This window comes from Crotalus tigris, unplaced genomic scaffold (genome assembly GCF_016545835.1).
Source record: "Crotalus tigris isolate CLP2741 ecotype Arizona unplaced genomic scaffold, ASM1654583v1 scf7180000017834.3080900, whole genome shotgun sequence".
NCBI classification, from domain to species: domain Eukaryota; kingdom Metazoa; phylum Chordata; class Lepidosauria; order Squamata; family Viperidae; genus Crotalus; species Crotalus tigris.
The window spans coordinates 1,441,823-1,458,859 of record NW_024096662.1 but is presented as its reverse complement, the minus strand read 5'-3'; the positions used below and the strand labels follow the sequence as shown (position 1 = coordinate 1,458,859).

Here is a 17,037-nt window from a genome sequence, read left to right as displayed (position 1 = left end):
ACCCAGCCCACTGAGAAATAGATAGAAATAATGGCAAGGAAAGGAATATCCTGAGAATTTAGTTGACTGTGATCTCTTGTCTATGTTCTGCCACAGATGGCCCACGCAGCAAATTTGGAGAGCCCAGTTTAGTTTAATCCAGCAGAATTTGCATAGCCAGCTGTTTTTTGAACTGCTTTACAATAAAATTGCTCAAGTTTGTGCTCAATCACTGCACATTGTTTTAATGAATTTCATAACTGTGCCAGGTTTATTTTTTGTGAAGCGTTTTCTGTACTGAATCTCATGCCATATTCTTTAATAATAAGAATATGAGATTTCCTCTCTGCTTTTTCCAGACAATGCAGAATTCAAATACGTTCCAGATATTTCAGTCTTTCCTTGCTCCAGCCTCTAAGCCTTTGAGACTGGCAAGTTTGCCATTTTAAAAATATTTTTTGCAACCACTAACATATTTTTTATTGACCATGTTTCCTAGATTGGGTAATGAAATGTCTGCAAGAAAACAACAAAGCTCAGAGAACACCAAGGTACTCTCATTTTTTATTAATACAGACATTTTGTGGTGCTAATGTTGCCTTCATTAGATGCCCTGTAAGAATTAACTTTAAAGTTTCCTCAAGACTGGTTATTATATTTAATAATTTTAGTTGACATTTCTTGTAATTTAACCCTTTTATTTCTTAAGTATGATATGAAAACTATGCATATTTCAAATATGATCGCATCACAGATTTGTATGGAGACTTTGTATTACGGGCAGTTTTATTCTCAAATGATAAATGAGAATAAATAAATAATAAATGAGAATGAATGGCCAGGATGGAACTGGCCATTTTTAAATCAGTCACTAGGCAATTATATGTCAGATAATGCCCACCTTGTCTTTTTAATAAATAAAGACATCGATAAAAGCCTGCAAACGTGAGTTTTCCAGTAATAATTTTAATGTGATCACTCTGATTTGATCACAATAGGAAGAAGACAGAGAAGTGGAAGGAGAAAACTAAAGATCCTCAAATACACTAGAATTAGAATAGATACATTAATTAAAAGTGAACTAAAACAAACAAACAAAAAACCTCAAATGGTAGATTCGGTGGATATTGGGACATTTTTTGCTCTCAATTTTCTATGTTTATATTTTTCCAACTGGAAGTGTGTCAGGCACAAACTATCAGGACCATCTGTTAGATTGCAGCATACAAAATTTATTTAAGCCTACACATTAGAATTTAATCAACTAAGGGTTAACGTTAAATTAGCGCTACATAATGGTCAAAGGAATTCGGGAAGAGGGCTGGATTTGGATATTTTGTGGCAATGTAAGGATTCTAAGCTAATGACACATTTAATTCCACTCCGCCCAGCTCTGCCTGTTTTTCTTCTACAAGTGTTGACAGCAAACAAAAATTATGAACTTCTGATCATCAAAAATTCTCTTCTCAGGAAAAGAGTTGTCATCTCTACTAACACCATAATGTAAACCAAGGAAAGCTTTTTTTAAAAATGACAATCCTTCAAATGCACATATACTGGCATATACAATATATCCTAACCTAGCATGCATACTGTATATTCCAATTTGAAGAAGACAAGTATCATGTAATCCATAATATATTACTAGCTTCAACTACTGAGATGCTCAGTCTTTTTTTTTTAATGCAAAACCATAACCAGTCTCTTCTTTTAATTTATTCAAAACATAGATGATACATTTTGAGGAGAAAATGATGAAAGAAACCAAAAAAGGGGAAAGCGAGCAATCCAAAGTATTGTAAAATTTATTGTTTTTAAGTATTGCAGCTTTTTAAGGATAGAATGACATAATCATTGCCACTATTGGTTACTGTTACACAAGAAGCATTTTACAACAGAGTTGTGGAAATTGGCATCAGAGTACATATTCATACAAAAACAGCTAAGTATAGATAAGTACTGCATTGCATGTGCTGTCTTTTGTTTACATAAGGTTTTTTTTAAGTTGAACAAAAAATTCAGGATACAGGACTGCATATAATAAACTTCAAAGCCAAAAGCAATGCAACTGGAAATTGAAGAAAATATTAAAATACAATGAAATGTGACTATAAGGCAGGCAAATCAGGACTTTTAACGTAGTACTCCATGAGCTTCTATATTACAGCAAAATAATCTGAAAGCACAATTTATGGAAAAGTTTAGTTTTGCTTCCCCAATCCTTTTAGTTTGTGTATCGTATATGGGGGGAAATTGTGTGCATGTATGTTTGCGTGTATAGTGTTGCACAGATTATACTAGAGAATACAGATTCTCATCTTGGCTAGAAATTTTATGCTACATATCTAGCTTTTTAATTTGATTCTTAAAGAAGGAAAGTTGTGGATTTTTTTCCCCATTAAAGGTATCATTTCATGCATGTTTTTTTTTAAGAAACATTCAGCTGTAAGTAAAAATATCTTCAAGGGTGATATTTTTATTTTTCCCACCACTTATGACCAATTTTTATATCCTTCCTTAATAAATCCAATTTTTAAACTTTAAGATTTATAAATGTAGAAACTGTGAATCTTCTATAGTTTTAGGAACCTGTTCAAACCTGCCACTATTATTTTCAAATCCATATTCTCCAACACAAGAGTTGTTTTCCACTGGGTTTGGTCTTAAGAACGCTTTTTGGCTTTCTTAAGTATCAAGAAATATTAATCTTTTTTCTAAAATACAACCTGATCTGACCATTAAACTGTTTAACGAATAAGCAGGTAGCTACAGCTTGATAAAAAAAGCCTATTTTTTTCCTCATTCAGCTTTGCTAATTTGACCTCTTTCTGAGCTGTCAGACTCCATTCTGTAGTCAAAGGCTAACATCTTACGGGGATTTTGTCAAATAATTCTTCATCATTCTGGTTAGTTGGTCAAGAAAGAGCCAGATACATATAGCTTAATGAGCCCCCTTCCCCAACTTGCTTGGTTTTCATTTGGATGGGAAAGAAGATAATTTCATATTATTCTTCTGTTTTTCATGAAAAAGTCTATTCTGTAAAGTACATACAAATGAATTAATATAATTTCTGTCAGGAGTGAAAGAGTGTTGGGATCATGTTTGCAGGACTGAAAAAAAATACAAAAGTTTAAAAAACAAGGTTACCTGCTTATTAGTGCTGCAGATTTCATCACAAAATTATTTGCAACGGATGTGGAGATAAAAAATGGCAGAGGAAGGTGAACTGAAGCCTTAAGAGCAAGTGTGAAAAAAGGAAGTCCAACAGATAGGGATTCCTTGTTCAAGCGAGTTCAGGTTTCTGAATTCCTATGGTCACACTTATATTAAGTGTGAGGGACCCCATAGAATTCATAGAGTTGATTCATTATTGGTCAGAAACCAAATAATTGCAGAATTACCTGGGATGGAGGCCTGGGAACATAATACTTTCACCTATTGAATGCCTGCCTTCCATGTAGCAATGCTTGTCAGAAGAGACAATGGCTTAGCAGCAACCAATGAAGTTGCATTTGTGTTATGTTGAAATGAATATTCAACCTTCCAGTTTTTTTTAGTGAAAGGGCAAATGGGGTAATAAATACTTTCATGGATGATGCTAAAATACCTTGAAAGGGGAGAACAAGTCCACCTAAATAAACTATTTTTAAGAGAGAGATCTCACTGGATAAGGATACACTGGGGCCTTCTTAACCCAAGACTGGTGTTGAAAACCCTAATGGGCCCAAGTCAATGGATGGCTCTGCAACAATCATGGATATTAACGTGTTTGGTTGAGTCAGTTAAATATTCCCTTGGGAAGTAAGGACACAAGGGAAGGAGGAAGAGAAGATAAATTAGCAGCTCGGAAAAAATAAGCAAAGTTGGACATTTAATTTTGTCCTGTGTAATAAATCCTGTTTGTGTTGGAAAAGACACCATTCTTTTTTTTTCTGATCCTGTTCGTCCACTTAATAGCAGCTGACACAGAGACATAGAACAAAGTATTTTTCCCCCCTCTGTTCCATTTCATCCCAATGACAGAAAAGTCACTTCTTTTCCTTACTGCTATGTATCAAGTCTTCTGATAAATGAAGAGAAGAGACAGGATGAAAGTTGGCAGCTGAGTTTTAGAATATCAGAAATACTTGTGCAAACCACTCCCTCCACCTCATTAGTATTCTTATGATCAATTTCTTTCGCCTCCGCTGTAGTGTTTCGTTTGGCCAGCCTCTTGAATGGTGGGTACAAGGCAAGTGGGGAAGTTTGCTTCCATCACATCATGGTGGGCCACTGCTGGCAAACTCAGAAAGACTCTGGACAACCTGTCACGGCCCCTCATGCCACTGCATGCTAGTGGATCTTGACATGCACCCAACTATGCCAACACAACACCAATCCCAAATTTTGGTTCATTTTGTACAAGGCACTCCCGTGACTTAGTATCTTGCAGCCATGCTGATGTTTCTTTAATTATGGTAGAGAATTTAGGCATTATATTTATGCATACAGTGTCTAGTAAAACCACAGATCAAAGAAAGAAAAAAAATAAGAGAAAGAAAAAGTAAAAAAAACAAAACACAAAAATTACTATTTATTTATTTTGGCTCAAGAGGGCAGTAGATATGTTTCAATTTCTTTTGGTTGACACTCTTGATTATAATCTCTGCCACAATTGTACTACCTACTAGGGTAGGATATGTGCATAACAGGTATTTAAGCTACCTAACAAGCACATGGCAAAAGATGAGGAAAGAATGCTTCAGGGAAATAAATGCATTAGACTGGATGTAAAGGAGTCAAATTTATGGACTTTTTTTAAAAAAACAAACAAACTTGAAATCCCAGGATTGATCTAAAAGAAAAGTGACGACACTCTGGAAGTTCCTATCACTACCAATGATAGAATTTTCCCGTCTTTTATTTATTTTTGCAAAAACAAAAAAAGGGAGGCTTACTGTTTCTTTTAATAAGGCACTAAATAGACATGTTACATAAAGGAAAGATACATTTTTAAAAAGTCTACAAATTCTTTGACTTTCATAGGAAGATAAGAGTTCTTCCTTGTTTTTACCTTAAAAGAACTGCAAATTGGAGTTCTTGTAAAGCTATTATTAAGGAGCTAGAGAGGGAGGTTGAGGTTGTCTATTCCTAGCTCCCTCCCCCAAAGGTGGCATTTTTTAAAATGTTCATTTCTATATTTTCATTATGATCCCTTTAATATATATATTAAAAGTCGTGAGACTTTTTTCTTCTTCAAGTAATAGAAAAATCGCATAAAAACAAGAGTTATTGCCTTTATATCTTTCATTTATGTTACCTTCCTAGTTAGCATCTGGCAAAAACCAAATTACACCTCCTTGTATACATACAGCTCCCTCTGCTAATTAGGTCTGGAACTGTATAGCCATAAAGATTGCCAACTTCTCAACTGGCCCTGATAGCTCTTCCTTTATCATTGGCTAAAGAGGTCTGGTGACCCCCAACTGCCTCTTTTCCATAACTTTTGATCAAAGGTTGATGATATAATTAGAAACAGGAATGTTGATACCCTTCAATGATCAGCAAAGATCCAGATAGTAATTCTGAACTCAAAACACCAATTGGCCTGTTCTCCTCAGTCAGACAAATATCAAAGATCAAGTTTTTAATCTCCACTCTATTCAAAGTCTACCCAGCACGGCTCGTTTTGGGAAAAAACTGACTGCCTTCCTAGCTAAAACTTAAACATTGTGCATTATCTAGAGCAGGGGTGGGGCACCTTGGCTCTTTTATGACTCGTGGACTTCAACTCCCAGAATTCCTGAGCCAGCCATGCTGAGGAGAAAGGGAGACGTTTCCATGCTGAGCCATGCCGGCTCAGGAATTCTGGGAGTTGAAGTCCACAAATCATAAAAGAGCCAAAGTTGCCTACCCCTTGTCTAGAGAGATCCAGAGACTGATGCTCTGGAAATGTTTAAACAATTCCTTCCTCTTTTGTCATTTATGCCTCTCACTCTCTTTCACTCAAATCATATATGAATTAATCATGTGGATTAAAAACAACCAACCAGACCTTTACACATTAAAAATGTAAACAAAAGGCAAAACGGTTTACAAAAAAAAAGCAAGACAACGCTTTAAAGAAGGGGATAACATGAGCTGATTTGTTTGTTTGAAGGTTAGATGGCGCATCCTTGATCAAGAAGGATCACGATTGCAAGTGGCAAACACAGACCAGCAGTGCTAAGAGATTATGGACTTGCTTCTAAAACCTGAACATGACTCTTTTGCCTTGAATACATCAGAGTAGCTGAAATATTTCCATCTACATGTCTCCCTATTCCCAGCTGAAATAAATACAACACAGTTAACAATCAAAGGCAGTCAAGAGAGGAACATAATTTGGCAAGGGTGGTTTTCAAGACCCCTTCCTTTTCTTTCAGGATAGAGTGACACAAAGATAGATGGAACCCTGGACCATGAAGCAGAGGGGTGTCTGCAATTTCCTTAACCCAACTATTTGGCCCAAGTGCCCGGCACTACCATGCACAGCTAAGTGGAAAGCTGATTTAGTGAGGGATTAATATATCCTCCCTGGTTTTTTTAAAACCCTGCTTTTTAGCTTGAACCTGAAATTTGGGATAGGTCGTTTCTTTCCTCCAGTTAGGAGGATGCAAAGTAGAATTAACAAACTGCATTTGGCTTCCAGAGAAACCTGCAGACTCAGATTAGCAGATGTAAAGAAGGATCAGGCCCATCTTCCTTTAACTGTGGGATAAATGAAAAGTATTTTAGAGTTAACTCCATTTGTGGACCCAATAGGACAAGCTTGTGCTTGTCACTGGTCCCTCCTCCTACTTAAAAAAAAAAAATTAAAGCAGCCCAGGGACCATGGCTTTGCCATGTGAACAACCTTCACTTATAAAACTTATTTAAAATCTTGTGAAAAGCAGGGCACCGGAAGCGCTATTAATCTCAAAGGCAGGACTTCTGAATCTTGATGGTCCTTCACTCCTTTTATTATCTTAACCAGAGAGAGCGCCCAAATTATATTGTTATTAAAAAAATTGATGACAATTAGAAGCCATCACCCACTCATTAAAAAATAAAATAATGTAATGACTGTGTATGCTTTTATGGCCTTCCTGAAATTAACAAGATAATAAAAATAGAACAACTGTTCCAGTTTGCCTTTGGAGGGCTTGTTTTTGCAAAATATAAAAACACCCAGGTGCTTCAAAGCTCTGGAGCAGAAAAATAGTTTATCTAAGCAAGAGACTGCCTTTATCTTCAACTCTGAGACGAATTCAGACTTTTATAGAAGGAGAATAAGGAGAACAAGGGAAAGATCTTGCTTAGGCATTATTCTAACTGCACATAGGTTCAGGATGAACAGCACTCCAGCCCAACGAAGACCACACGCAGTGCTAATTGCGTTGCACAATTAAACTCTTCATTTTTGAATTATTATTTTTTCATGCTTTCAATGGCCATAAATCAATTTCACATGTTAAATGTTCCCTTTAAAAAAAAAACATAATGATTTCGTAGGGAATGTAGGATTATGTAAGCATTATGCTGCTTGACAAGCCTGGGAATGAATACCCGAGTGCAAAAAACCAGTACAAAGAAAATACATAGGCATCAAATCAATGGAGAAACATATACTCACAGGTGTAGAAATGGCCTCTTCCCCTTTTGAAGCAAACCCTCAAGTACAGAGGGAGAAACTGTGGGGCAGGGGCACAATTAACTTGTTCATTTCTTTAAAGGGACAATTTTTTATGTATGCTCAGCCCCTTCACATTTAATGAAATACATGTACATGATGGGTTCTGGTCTCTTTTATAGGCATCCGTCTGTACTTGTTGATAGGTGCCAAGGAACTACCACAGGTCTAAGAGAGCGTCATGTGACTCTGAAGAATTAAAAAAAGAAAATTTCGCACAAGATGCAGTCCTTCTCTTCCCCCCCCCCATGACTCTGTTCAGACCTCAACGTACTTTCCTCAACAGTTTTATGGTAGACAGGATAAGAGATTTCTAACCAACACAAGCACTGACACATTTATATTAAAAAATAGTGCAAAATTTCAACATTTATATAAATAATTCTAAACCCCTGCTTTTGTTTTTTTTCTTTTTTTCCTATTGTTTTTCTCTTTCTCACTTTTTTAAACAACGTCATACATGCTTTCTTGACTTGGCTCTCAAAAGTTGCCATGTTTTATATTCTAAGTTCAGAAAAAAACACAACAAATCGCTTTTTTTTCCTCAATAGGCCTCTTCTAATATAAAAATACTCCTGCTCCCCCCCCTCCCACACACATACAGTTTCTCTTATTTTTTTAATATATATATTTATATATATATATATATTGCAGATTTTTAAACAAATGTTTTTGTGCAAATATTTTTTTTTCATCTTTAAAGTTAAGTGAACTAAAACAAAAGTTGTAGCATCCACACGCACAATTCAACTAGATACAAAACTGGGAAGGGAAAATGGAGGAGGCGGGTGGGGGGAAAGGACTGCTGTAGATTTATTTAGAAAGGGGGGAGGGAAATCAAACTCTTCCTAACAGAGCTCAACAAAGAAATGTTTTTGCAAGTTTTGTTGGCTTGCGCATTCAGACCAAACATCACATGTAAATATTTATACTACACAGAGGTGGAGAAGGGCGTTTGGTTTCATCCCCCTCCCCGTCTCCATATACTTCCCCCCTCCTATTTATCAAGAAGTGCAGAGTGTTTCCTTTCTTTTTTCTTTTAAAAAGGGTGCCCTTTCTGTTTGTCCTTCTCTTTGTTCCACATCGTTGTGCTCTCAAGATTGCTGATGGGCGAAGGCGAAGGGAACGAAGGCACCCCACTGTTGTTTTGCTGGTGCTGGTAAAACGTAGATCCCGGGAAATGGCCAATGACCTCATTGTATGTTGGAGGAGGCCCTTCCATTCGGCTGTTGCTTCCGTAGCAAGTTGCGCTGATGCCCGAGTTGCTGCTCGGAGGGCAGGGTCCTCCATACACTGAATTATCTATCAGGTCACTGTCAAAGATGGTTCTGTTGGGAGGAGCTCGGACCGACTCCCTATTGAGTTCCATTTGCTGCTCAGGGTCTCGGAGCTGCAAGGTGCAAGGCCCCTGATAAGGAGGCGGCTCTTCTCCATCCGACAGGGAGATGGTAGGGGGCAGGTCAATTTCGTGCTGCATATAAGGGTACGTTGGCTGGAATCTGTTGAAGCGGTCTCTCTGCAAAAAGGATGGGACTGCTAGTCTGTCGGTAGGCCTTGGTGTATAGACTTGCTGCTGGAGAGAAGAAAGAGAAAAGCCATGAGGTTGCCAGGCAAATCAAGGAGCTGGGATTTATCCTCTATTGCATATCTGTTCCTTACCTCTGTTACACCATTTCCTGACACTGTGCTTTCCGAAGGCCATAAGCTGCCATCCTAAAAAATTGAAAGAAGACAGTTTTCAAAACCCTTATTGGATGGTCCACCTTTTCTTAAGCCCAACACATTAAGATAGTATAGAGGTTTGAAAGCACCTGCTCCTGCATGGCTGAGGAATCTACCCACCAGACAGGTGAGGTGCAAATAAAGAAGGTCTCCAGATGTGAGTGCCCTCCATATTAGGGAAATTAAGTGGCAGAGAACCTGTTTGACATGCTGAAGATCCTGGGCCCCATAGCTTCATGCAGATACATGTAATGTCTGGAACCCCATAGAGCAGAAGTGCCACACTGAGAACTGGGATTTTGAAGACTTCACTAAAAAGGTAAGCAGAGCTAGGAATTAGTGAGTGGAGGTTGTTGTCGGAATCAGGAGGTCACATGGCTTTAACTGCCAATTTTATCTTTTAACACTCCCCTCCCTTGCAAAACGTAGGATCAAATATTTGGTCCTGCCTATTGTGGAGAAGCCTGGGGATCATATCTGTACCATTTTGCACTCTGAAGAAAAGTGGTTATAAAATCAATGATATTGAACGTAATGGGCCAAGAGACTGTAGTTGTCTAAGAGTTGAAGCTGGCAGAAAAGATTCTTCTCTAATAATATTTCAGAAGGTTTTGAATGTCACAAAATTTAATCTGTGTTTTTCATAGGTTTAAGATCTCTCTGAGTTGCAAAGGAGAGGTATCGCATCAATGTCTACAACCTCCTTTAAAACACAAGAGTATTAAAAATGATAAGCATCATCATTAAGTAGTGTTCAAATCAAATGCTGATTAAGGGGAAATTAAGGAAGGCAAGTGATTATTTATTTGTTGAACTATTCTTGGAAAACTACTCCTTTTCAAAATATCTGGAAATTTTGATCTGTGACAATCTGGGGGCATTATTAACAAATAGGAAAATAACCACTAGTTGAAATATCTATGTATTTAATCTTATTATTCTTCAAGGAATTCAAAATGACATCCCTGTATTTTCTCTATTCAATCCTCATAGCAACCCTATAAAGTTGATTAAAGTCAGCCAAAGGGAAAGAAAAAAAATCTGAAGAAAAAAAATCAACACAATTCCATATTCATGTTGCTTCTTTTTTCAATATATTGGTTTAGTAATCAGGCCTTTATGCTAAGCTATGTTTCTATCATGATTATTTGTGGAAGCTAGATTTCAGCAAAACAGCTCAATCCATGGCTTTTATTGAGAATAATGAGTATCAACTATCCTTTGTTCTTAACCTCTTGTTAATTAGCAGTAGAAAGATACAAAAAGAAATGAGTGTGATTTCCTTCCAAATTCTCCATTTCCCTATTAGTACTGTGACTTCTTTCACTGAAATGTACTTTTTGTCAGGGACTGGGAAATTCCTATTGCAATCCCCCCCACCCCAAAAATAAGAACTTATAAGACAAAGCAAGCATCTTAGCGCATATTTAAAAGCTTAATCCATATTGTTTCACCTTGCTGCCTCCTGAATGTCTAAAAACAGTTCTTCCCAAGCGAGCCTTGTTAGCTGGGAGTTTCAATTCAAATGCATTTATTGATCATTAAATTTAAGAGGACTGTCTAGAAAGTTGTAAATCACAAAAGAGACTCTTATCAGAGGAACTGATTAAAATGGGAGCTGTGGAATACAGTAAGGACAATTAGCTTTAGGACTTGGAAAGCATAAATGCAGTAGAATGTGATCATTTCTATTCCTTTAAGCTGTAACATTTGCTTCGAATTTTCATATTAACATTAGCTATGAAAATTCCCTTTATCCAAATCTGAACTTCCCCGGGGTATTTCATCAATGAGTTCTAGCTTCTTCACTCAGGCTTCAGGATCTACAGCATATTGAATCAAATATTGCAAGGCCATGCATGCATTTAAAAGAAAATTAGCAAAAATGAAAACTGTACCTCCAGTTGAAACCAGAAGAGGGGGTGACAAATTTATTAGTGTGCATCTAAACCAAACTACCTGATAATTGGCAATTATCACGCAATTAGGGAGTTATACAAACTTTGCATAATGAATGCAAATTGGATAGAAACTCCCAAAGTTATAAGTAACAAGAGGCAGGATGCTGGTCTATTCAGTAGGAAAAAAAAAAAAAACTTAGAACTAAAATCAATCAAAATGGTAGATACACTAAAAAAAAAAATTATACTCTCAGGTTAGCATGATATGAATGTTATATTATATCCAGTTCCTATGTATGAAGTTTTACATGATTTTCCCCACAACATCAACTCTGGAGGGACGAAAAAAATATTATTTTTACACTCTGTGATGTTTTCAGTGCCTCATGTAGGCGAAATAAGTTAAAATTAAGATGGCTTCATAGGTGAAAGTATGCCGTGAAATAGACAGGGTACAGTACCCGTTTTGCAATATATTTAGGCATCAAGTGCCTGTCGAATGCATTCTATTCCATTATGTTTTAAAACTCTGCTTTGCACACACATAAGCCCCAAGGCAGTGCTGCTGCTCTAAGAAGGGAAAAGAAGTTATTTATATGGAAATGAACCACTCCAGATGTTTTCCCCTTCCTTCTGTTTTATAGCAAATCTTGTCACAAAAATGCCTCTTATAAGATAAGGGACTCCTTTGAAGTGAAAGATAACGGATTGCCAGTGTTGATTTCATACAGCGTATTAATCCAGTTGCAGCATTTGACTGATGTAACTAATAAAATGTCTGTATTTTAGAAAGCTGTTGTGAGCTGCTGAGGAATTACAGATTCAGTTGGGCCCCGGAATTTGGTTTCTCTTTTAAATTTAACATAAACAATAACCAGTGTACCAAAAATTAGAGGAACACAAATAAATGCACCTCCAGATGGCAAGAATCTTTCACCAGGTGAAGATTTCACGAAAAAAGGAAAAGCAAGCAAGCAAGCAAGCAATGCATTAATATAGGAAATATTCTGACAAAATTATTCCATTAAAAATGGCCGTAAAACCTTCTTATTCAGATTAGGGTTCCAGGGAAGTCATTTTACACTTACATAGAGATGACTGTCTCATTTGTTTATTAATTCATATCCTTACTGTTTTCCAGAACCTGAAGGCAGCCTAAGTAGCGTTTCCTGCAATTTTCCCCATGACAACAATTCTATGGAGTAGACCAGGGGTAGTCAACCTTGGCTCTTTTATGACTCGTGGACGTCAACTCCCAGGAATTCTGGGAGTTGAAGTCCACGAGTCATAAAAGAGCCAAGGTTGACTACCCCTGGGGTAGACTGCACTGAGAGGCAGCGCTTGGCTCAAAACCACACAATTAACTTAGGTAGCTCAGGGTAGATTTCAGTTTGGTTTTCCCAGGTCCTAATTCAAATCATAACGCGGATAACTGCAGCTTGGCAAAACTCACAGCAGAGATACAAGCTGAATTAGGGCCCTTTTGCCCCAGACTTCATGGTAGTCCTATTATAATTCTAGAGTAGATTCTAGCCAATTTTAGATGTATTGAAGAGAAACCCAATGAAAGTATACGGCACTCACTTTCACGAAGACAGGCATAAAAACTCATTATGTCTCAAATAATATGTAATAGTAGCTTTCAAAAGGTTTTCAAGCTCAGACCAAAAGATTCATAGGGAATCTTGGGTGTGAGCATCACATCACAGCCTGAGTTAAAACTGTGATCCGCCATCCTCCGTGAATTGGACAAAAATGATTATTTGCTCTTTCGATTGCTTCCCCCCTGTTCTGTTGCATCTGTCCTGAACTGCTGCTGAATGGGGTTATCCTGATTATGTGTGTGCTGTGCATAATACAAAAAAAGATTGACCTTCTTCAGCACATCACTAGCTAACAAGACAAATATCTGTTCCTTAGGGGTTTTTTTTTATATTAATGTTTTCTAGTTTTTATGGTATCCATCCAGAGTCACTTTTTTGTGAAACAGGCAGCCATATAAATTGGATGGATGGACGGACAGATGGATCTGTCAATCATGCATTGCAGCAGATATAGAGTGGCTCTGGTTACAGGGATGTCTCTAAACCCTAACTGGATTCTTATCTTACATCTATTCCAGCGTTACTGAACAACAATAAGGTTAAAACATATGTTGAAAGGGAGCTGAGTCAAAAGCACCATTTTTATTTCAGATTTTCCTCTCCTTCCTTCCCCCTCCCTATAAAGGAAATTAATACTGACTTCCAGATTCCTCTGGATTATATTTTGGAAGGAGTGGGGTGGTCTATTTCAGCCTTGCACTAAACTAGCAAGGAGCCAAGATAGCACAGCTGTCTAACACTATTTAGCAGTTCTGATACACCCCCTTTTAAATTTACTACTTACTGATTGTTCCCACCATTCCATAAGGGATGTAAAATAGTAACATCTATCCATCATATTTAGCTATGCTGATAGATAAGGATTTGCTGGAGGGAACTGTTTGCATGAAGCTACAGTAGGGTGGTGAAAGGAATACAAAGAGAACACTTGTTTGCTCATCACCCTTATAAAAATCGAAAGAATTATTGTGTCTAGTTATTTAGGGAGAAAACAGCACAATGACAGCAAACAGAGGGCCCAAAACAGCTAATAAATGCCTCATTGACCCATTTACTACTGGTCACCCAACTCACTATCTGATACAATGGGTGACAAATGCAGGCTTGATGCACCTTGCAGTTATCACTGGATGCCGCTACCTTAAAGGGGAAAACAATTATTTTAGCAAGGGTACAGCAGAGAATAATTTAAGCCTGTCTCACTCAAGAGTTGAGGTTGAGGTTGAGGTCTGGCAAGAAAAAAGAGGGTTCCAAGGATATGTTTGTGTCCTGGTTACATGCAAGGAGGAAAAGGGCCTTTGATGTGAGTCAAGAAAAACCTTGTTGGGTTTACTAGCCTTGAAACAACATCAGCAACTCTCCTTGATGACAAATCAGGTAGACAAGAAGACATGCTGGTCAAGATTGGCATGTAAGGAGGACTGTAAAGAGTTTCCTCAAATGGAAAGCTACATGTGGAATTCAACAAAACATTTAGTTCTGAATCATTTGGAACATATAAATTCATGAGCCCTGCTGTCCCTTGGATCAAACCACTGCCTGAATGCAAAAAAAGGCTGTTTTGAGTATTTTGGCTATGTTTTTGCATGTGAAACAGCTCTGTTTCTAGTGTGAAACACACTGTTTGGGGCTTGAAATTCTTCCCAAATGTTCAAAGCAATCAATTTTGCATTCAGAACAGTAGTTTTCCCCTCCCGTAAAATTCAAGTTGCGTGGGTTAAAGATCCGCCTGATAACAGTAACACACCTACTAGCCAGAGAGGACAGAATCACAGTTAAACATAAAAATGTTTATATTTCATCATCCATGGCAGATTTATTAAGTGGTGAGTATATCATTGCCTTATGCTCCCTGGTGTCTATTTAATTTAACAGTGAGGAAAGCTATTGCATTATTCCATCTGCTTCTACAGTTCTTTAGGCTGATGTCAAGCTGACAGTCTTGTGTGGTGGAGGCAGTTAAAGGCTGCCACAGAGTTGACAAGCTGATGCTTTTTGAGTTTCTGTCTTCCCTTCCATTTTTAAGAGCTTTGTGCGTCCTCTACATATGAGAAGCCTGCACTGTTTTTGATCTGGATGAATTAATCCTAGATTAAAACTTCTAGAATCAACCTTACACTTGTTCATATCCTAAGGGGCCACTCAGTTATGACATAAAATTAAATATAAATTAAAAATGCATATAGGAGAATAGCACCATTTGGGCTCTGAAGGATTTATGCATTGCTCCATTATATAGTTTAATTTATTTCAATTCATTATTAAGAAACTTATTGGTAGTTTTTTTTGTAGAAATCTATGTGCAGGATGGATGATCTACAACCCACCCACTAAAAATAAACATTATAAAAGAAAAAAAACATAGTAAGGTTTATGATAAATTATTATAATTAGCTTTTAGTACATGTCATCTTTATAAAATTATAAAGTAAAAATGCCCCTCGGAATGTAAATACGCAAAACAGAAAATATAAAATTAAAAGAGCTAGAGGAAAATTCCTGATGAAAATGAAACAGCAAAGCTGAAGCAGTAGAAGAATTTTACTGTTCAAAACCCAAGTGAGGGAGCCATACTGTTTTGCAAAGCAGCTTTCTGGGGGTGCTTAAAGATAAGTACCCTTATAAACACTCCAGAAATAACAGATCTTGCTCATTCTTCCCTCACCCATATCAATATGTGTGACATGTAACATAGGAAGCTAAAGCTTTGTTCAGAGGAGTAATTCACACAATCCACAGAGTAACCTATTTGCCACCAAGCAAATATTCACAAGTGAGGGGCTCTGGAGTATTCTGACTAAAAGCCACAACGGAACGAATAATATTTTTTTTCCTATTTAGACATTCAAACAAATCCTTAGCTGTATCAAGTGTAGAGGATCCTTGGTTAATGACAACTCTTTCAGTGGCTGTTAGAACTAATGATAGCACTGAACAAGGTCCAACTGTCGCAGGACCCCGTAGTCATGTGAATGCTATCCTGGCAGCTTGCCAACCAGCTTGGATTTCTGACTATTATAACGGTCACATGGTTGTGATTTGCAACCTTCCCTACCGGCTTCCCAAAAGCAAAATCAATGGGGAAGTCGGCAGGAAGTCAGCAGCTGTGGTCACATGAAGTTTTCATTTAATGACCTGTGGTAATTTGCTTAGTGATGGTAACTGAGGATTGCTAGAACTGCCAGTGCTAGGCACCAAGATCATAAGACATCATGCAATTGCAACAACAATTATGATTGTTAAGCAAAGACTGCCTGTTATATGACCTTGGGCTAAGAAATACAATAGAATAAGAAACGGGAAAGGAAGGGATTGTTTCCAAACCACAGACCATAATCATTCCACTTTATTCAGACTCTCTTTGGACTGCTCTGTTCAGAATTTTAAAAAGCAATTTGGAATATTTTCTATAAAGGCCTGTGAAGATGGTCAGTGGTATGGAGAGCATCCAAAAGAATAGAATACTCTTAGCTTGAAAAAGGAGAAATGATACAACAAGCATCATCACACACAAGTTGGATATAAGCATTAGAGGAGACTGGAAGGTGCACACCTTGATGAGGCCAATCCAAAACCATCCTACATGGACATAGTGAAGCTTCCTCTTGCCAAAAGTCATTATTTATGGGAGATCAATGTCTACTATTGTTCCCAGGGCTATATATCATTCAAAACATAGTCTTGGAGGAGTGCTGAACTGTGGACAAGGAGAGGAATTAAAATTCACTAAGTGTAGGAAACCTGGCGGCACAGTGATTAAAATGTAGTATTGCAAGCAAACTCTGCCCACAGTCTGGAGTTCAATCCTCATCAGCTCAAGGTTGACTCAGCCTTCTATCCTTCCAAGGTCAGCAAAATGAAGACCCAGACACTTGGGAGCAATATGCTGACATTGTAAACCACTCAGAGAGTGTTGTAAAAACCCTGTGGGGCAGTATATAAATCTAAGTGCTATTGCTATAGGGCAGGGCCTGCCAGAAAAAAGTAAGTAATGACTTATCAAGGTTGAATCTATCCACCTGGGAAGGTTACCTTAAGTGGATCTGCTGAGAGCAATCCCCCAACAATATCTATAAACCAGTTGACAGCCTATCCATTGGGGGACTCAAGTGCTGGAATTCACCATCAGCAGAGGTTTCT

At 37.6% G+C, this 17,037-nt stretch overlaps 1 protein-coding gene across 2 annotated transcripts in view; it reads right to left on the bottom strand.

The window, feature by feature from the left end:
- Window positions 1-1,766: 1,766 nt before the first annotated feature.
- PMEPA1 (prostate transmembrane protein, androgen induced 1) overlaps window positions 1,767-17,037 on the bottom strand; it is an 81,121-nt gene continuing 65,850 nt past the window's right edge. The window contains exons 3-4 of one of the 2 annotated variants that reach the window (XM_039343236.1): window positions 9,330-9,383; window positions 1,767-9,240 (exon numbers count right to left, since the gene is read on the bottom strand). In XM_039343236.1, coding sequence (XP_039199170.1) covers window positions 8,710-9,240; window positions 9,330-9,383 — 585 coding nt within the window. In that variant the 3' untranslated portion in view covers window positions 1,767-8,709. Of the gene's footprint in view, window positions 9,244-9,329; window positions 9,384-17,037 lie in introns of both variants that reach the window. The other variant, XM_039343235.1, reaches the window with a different exon arrangement.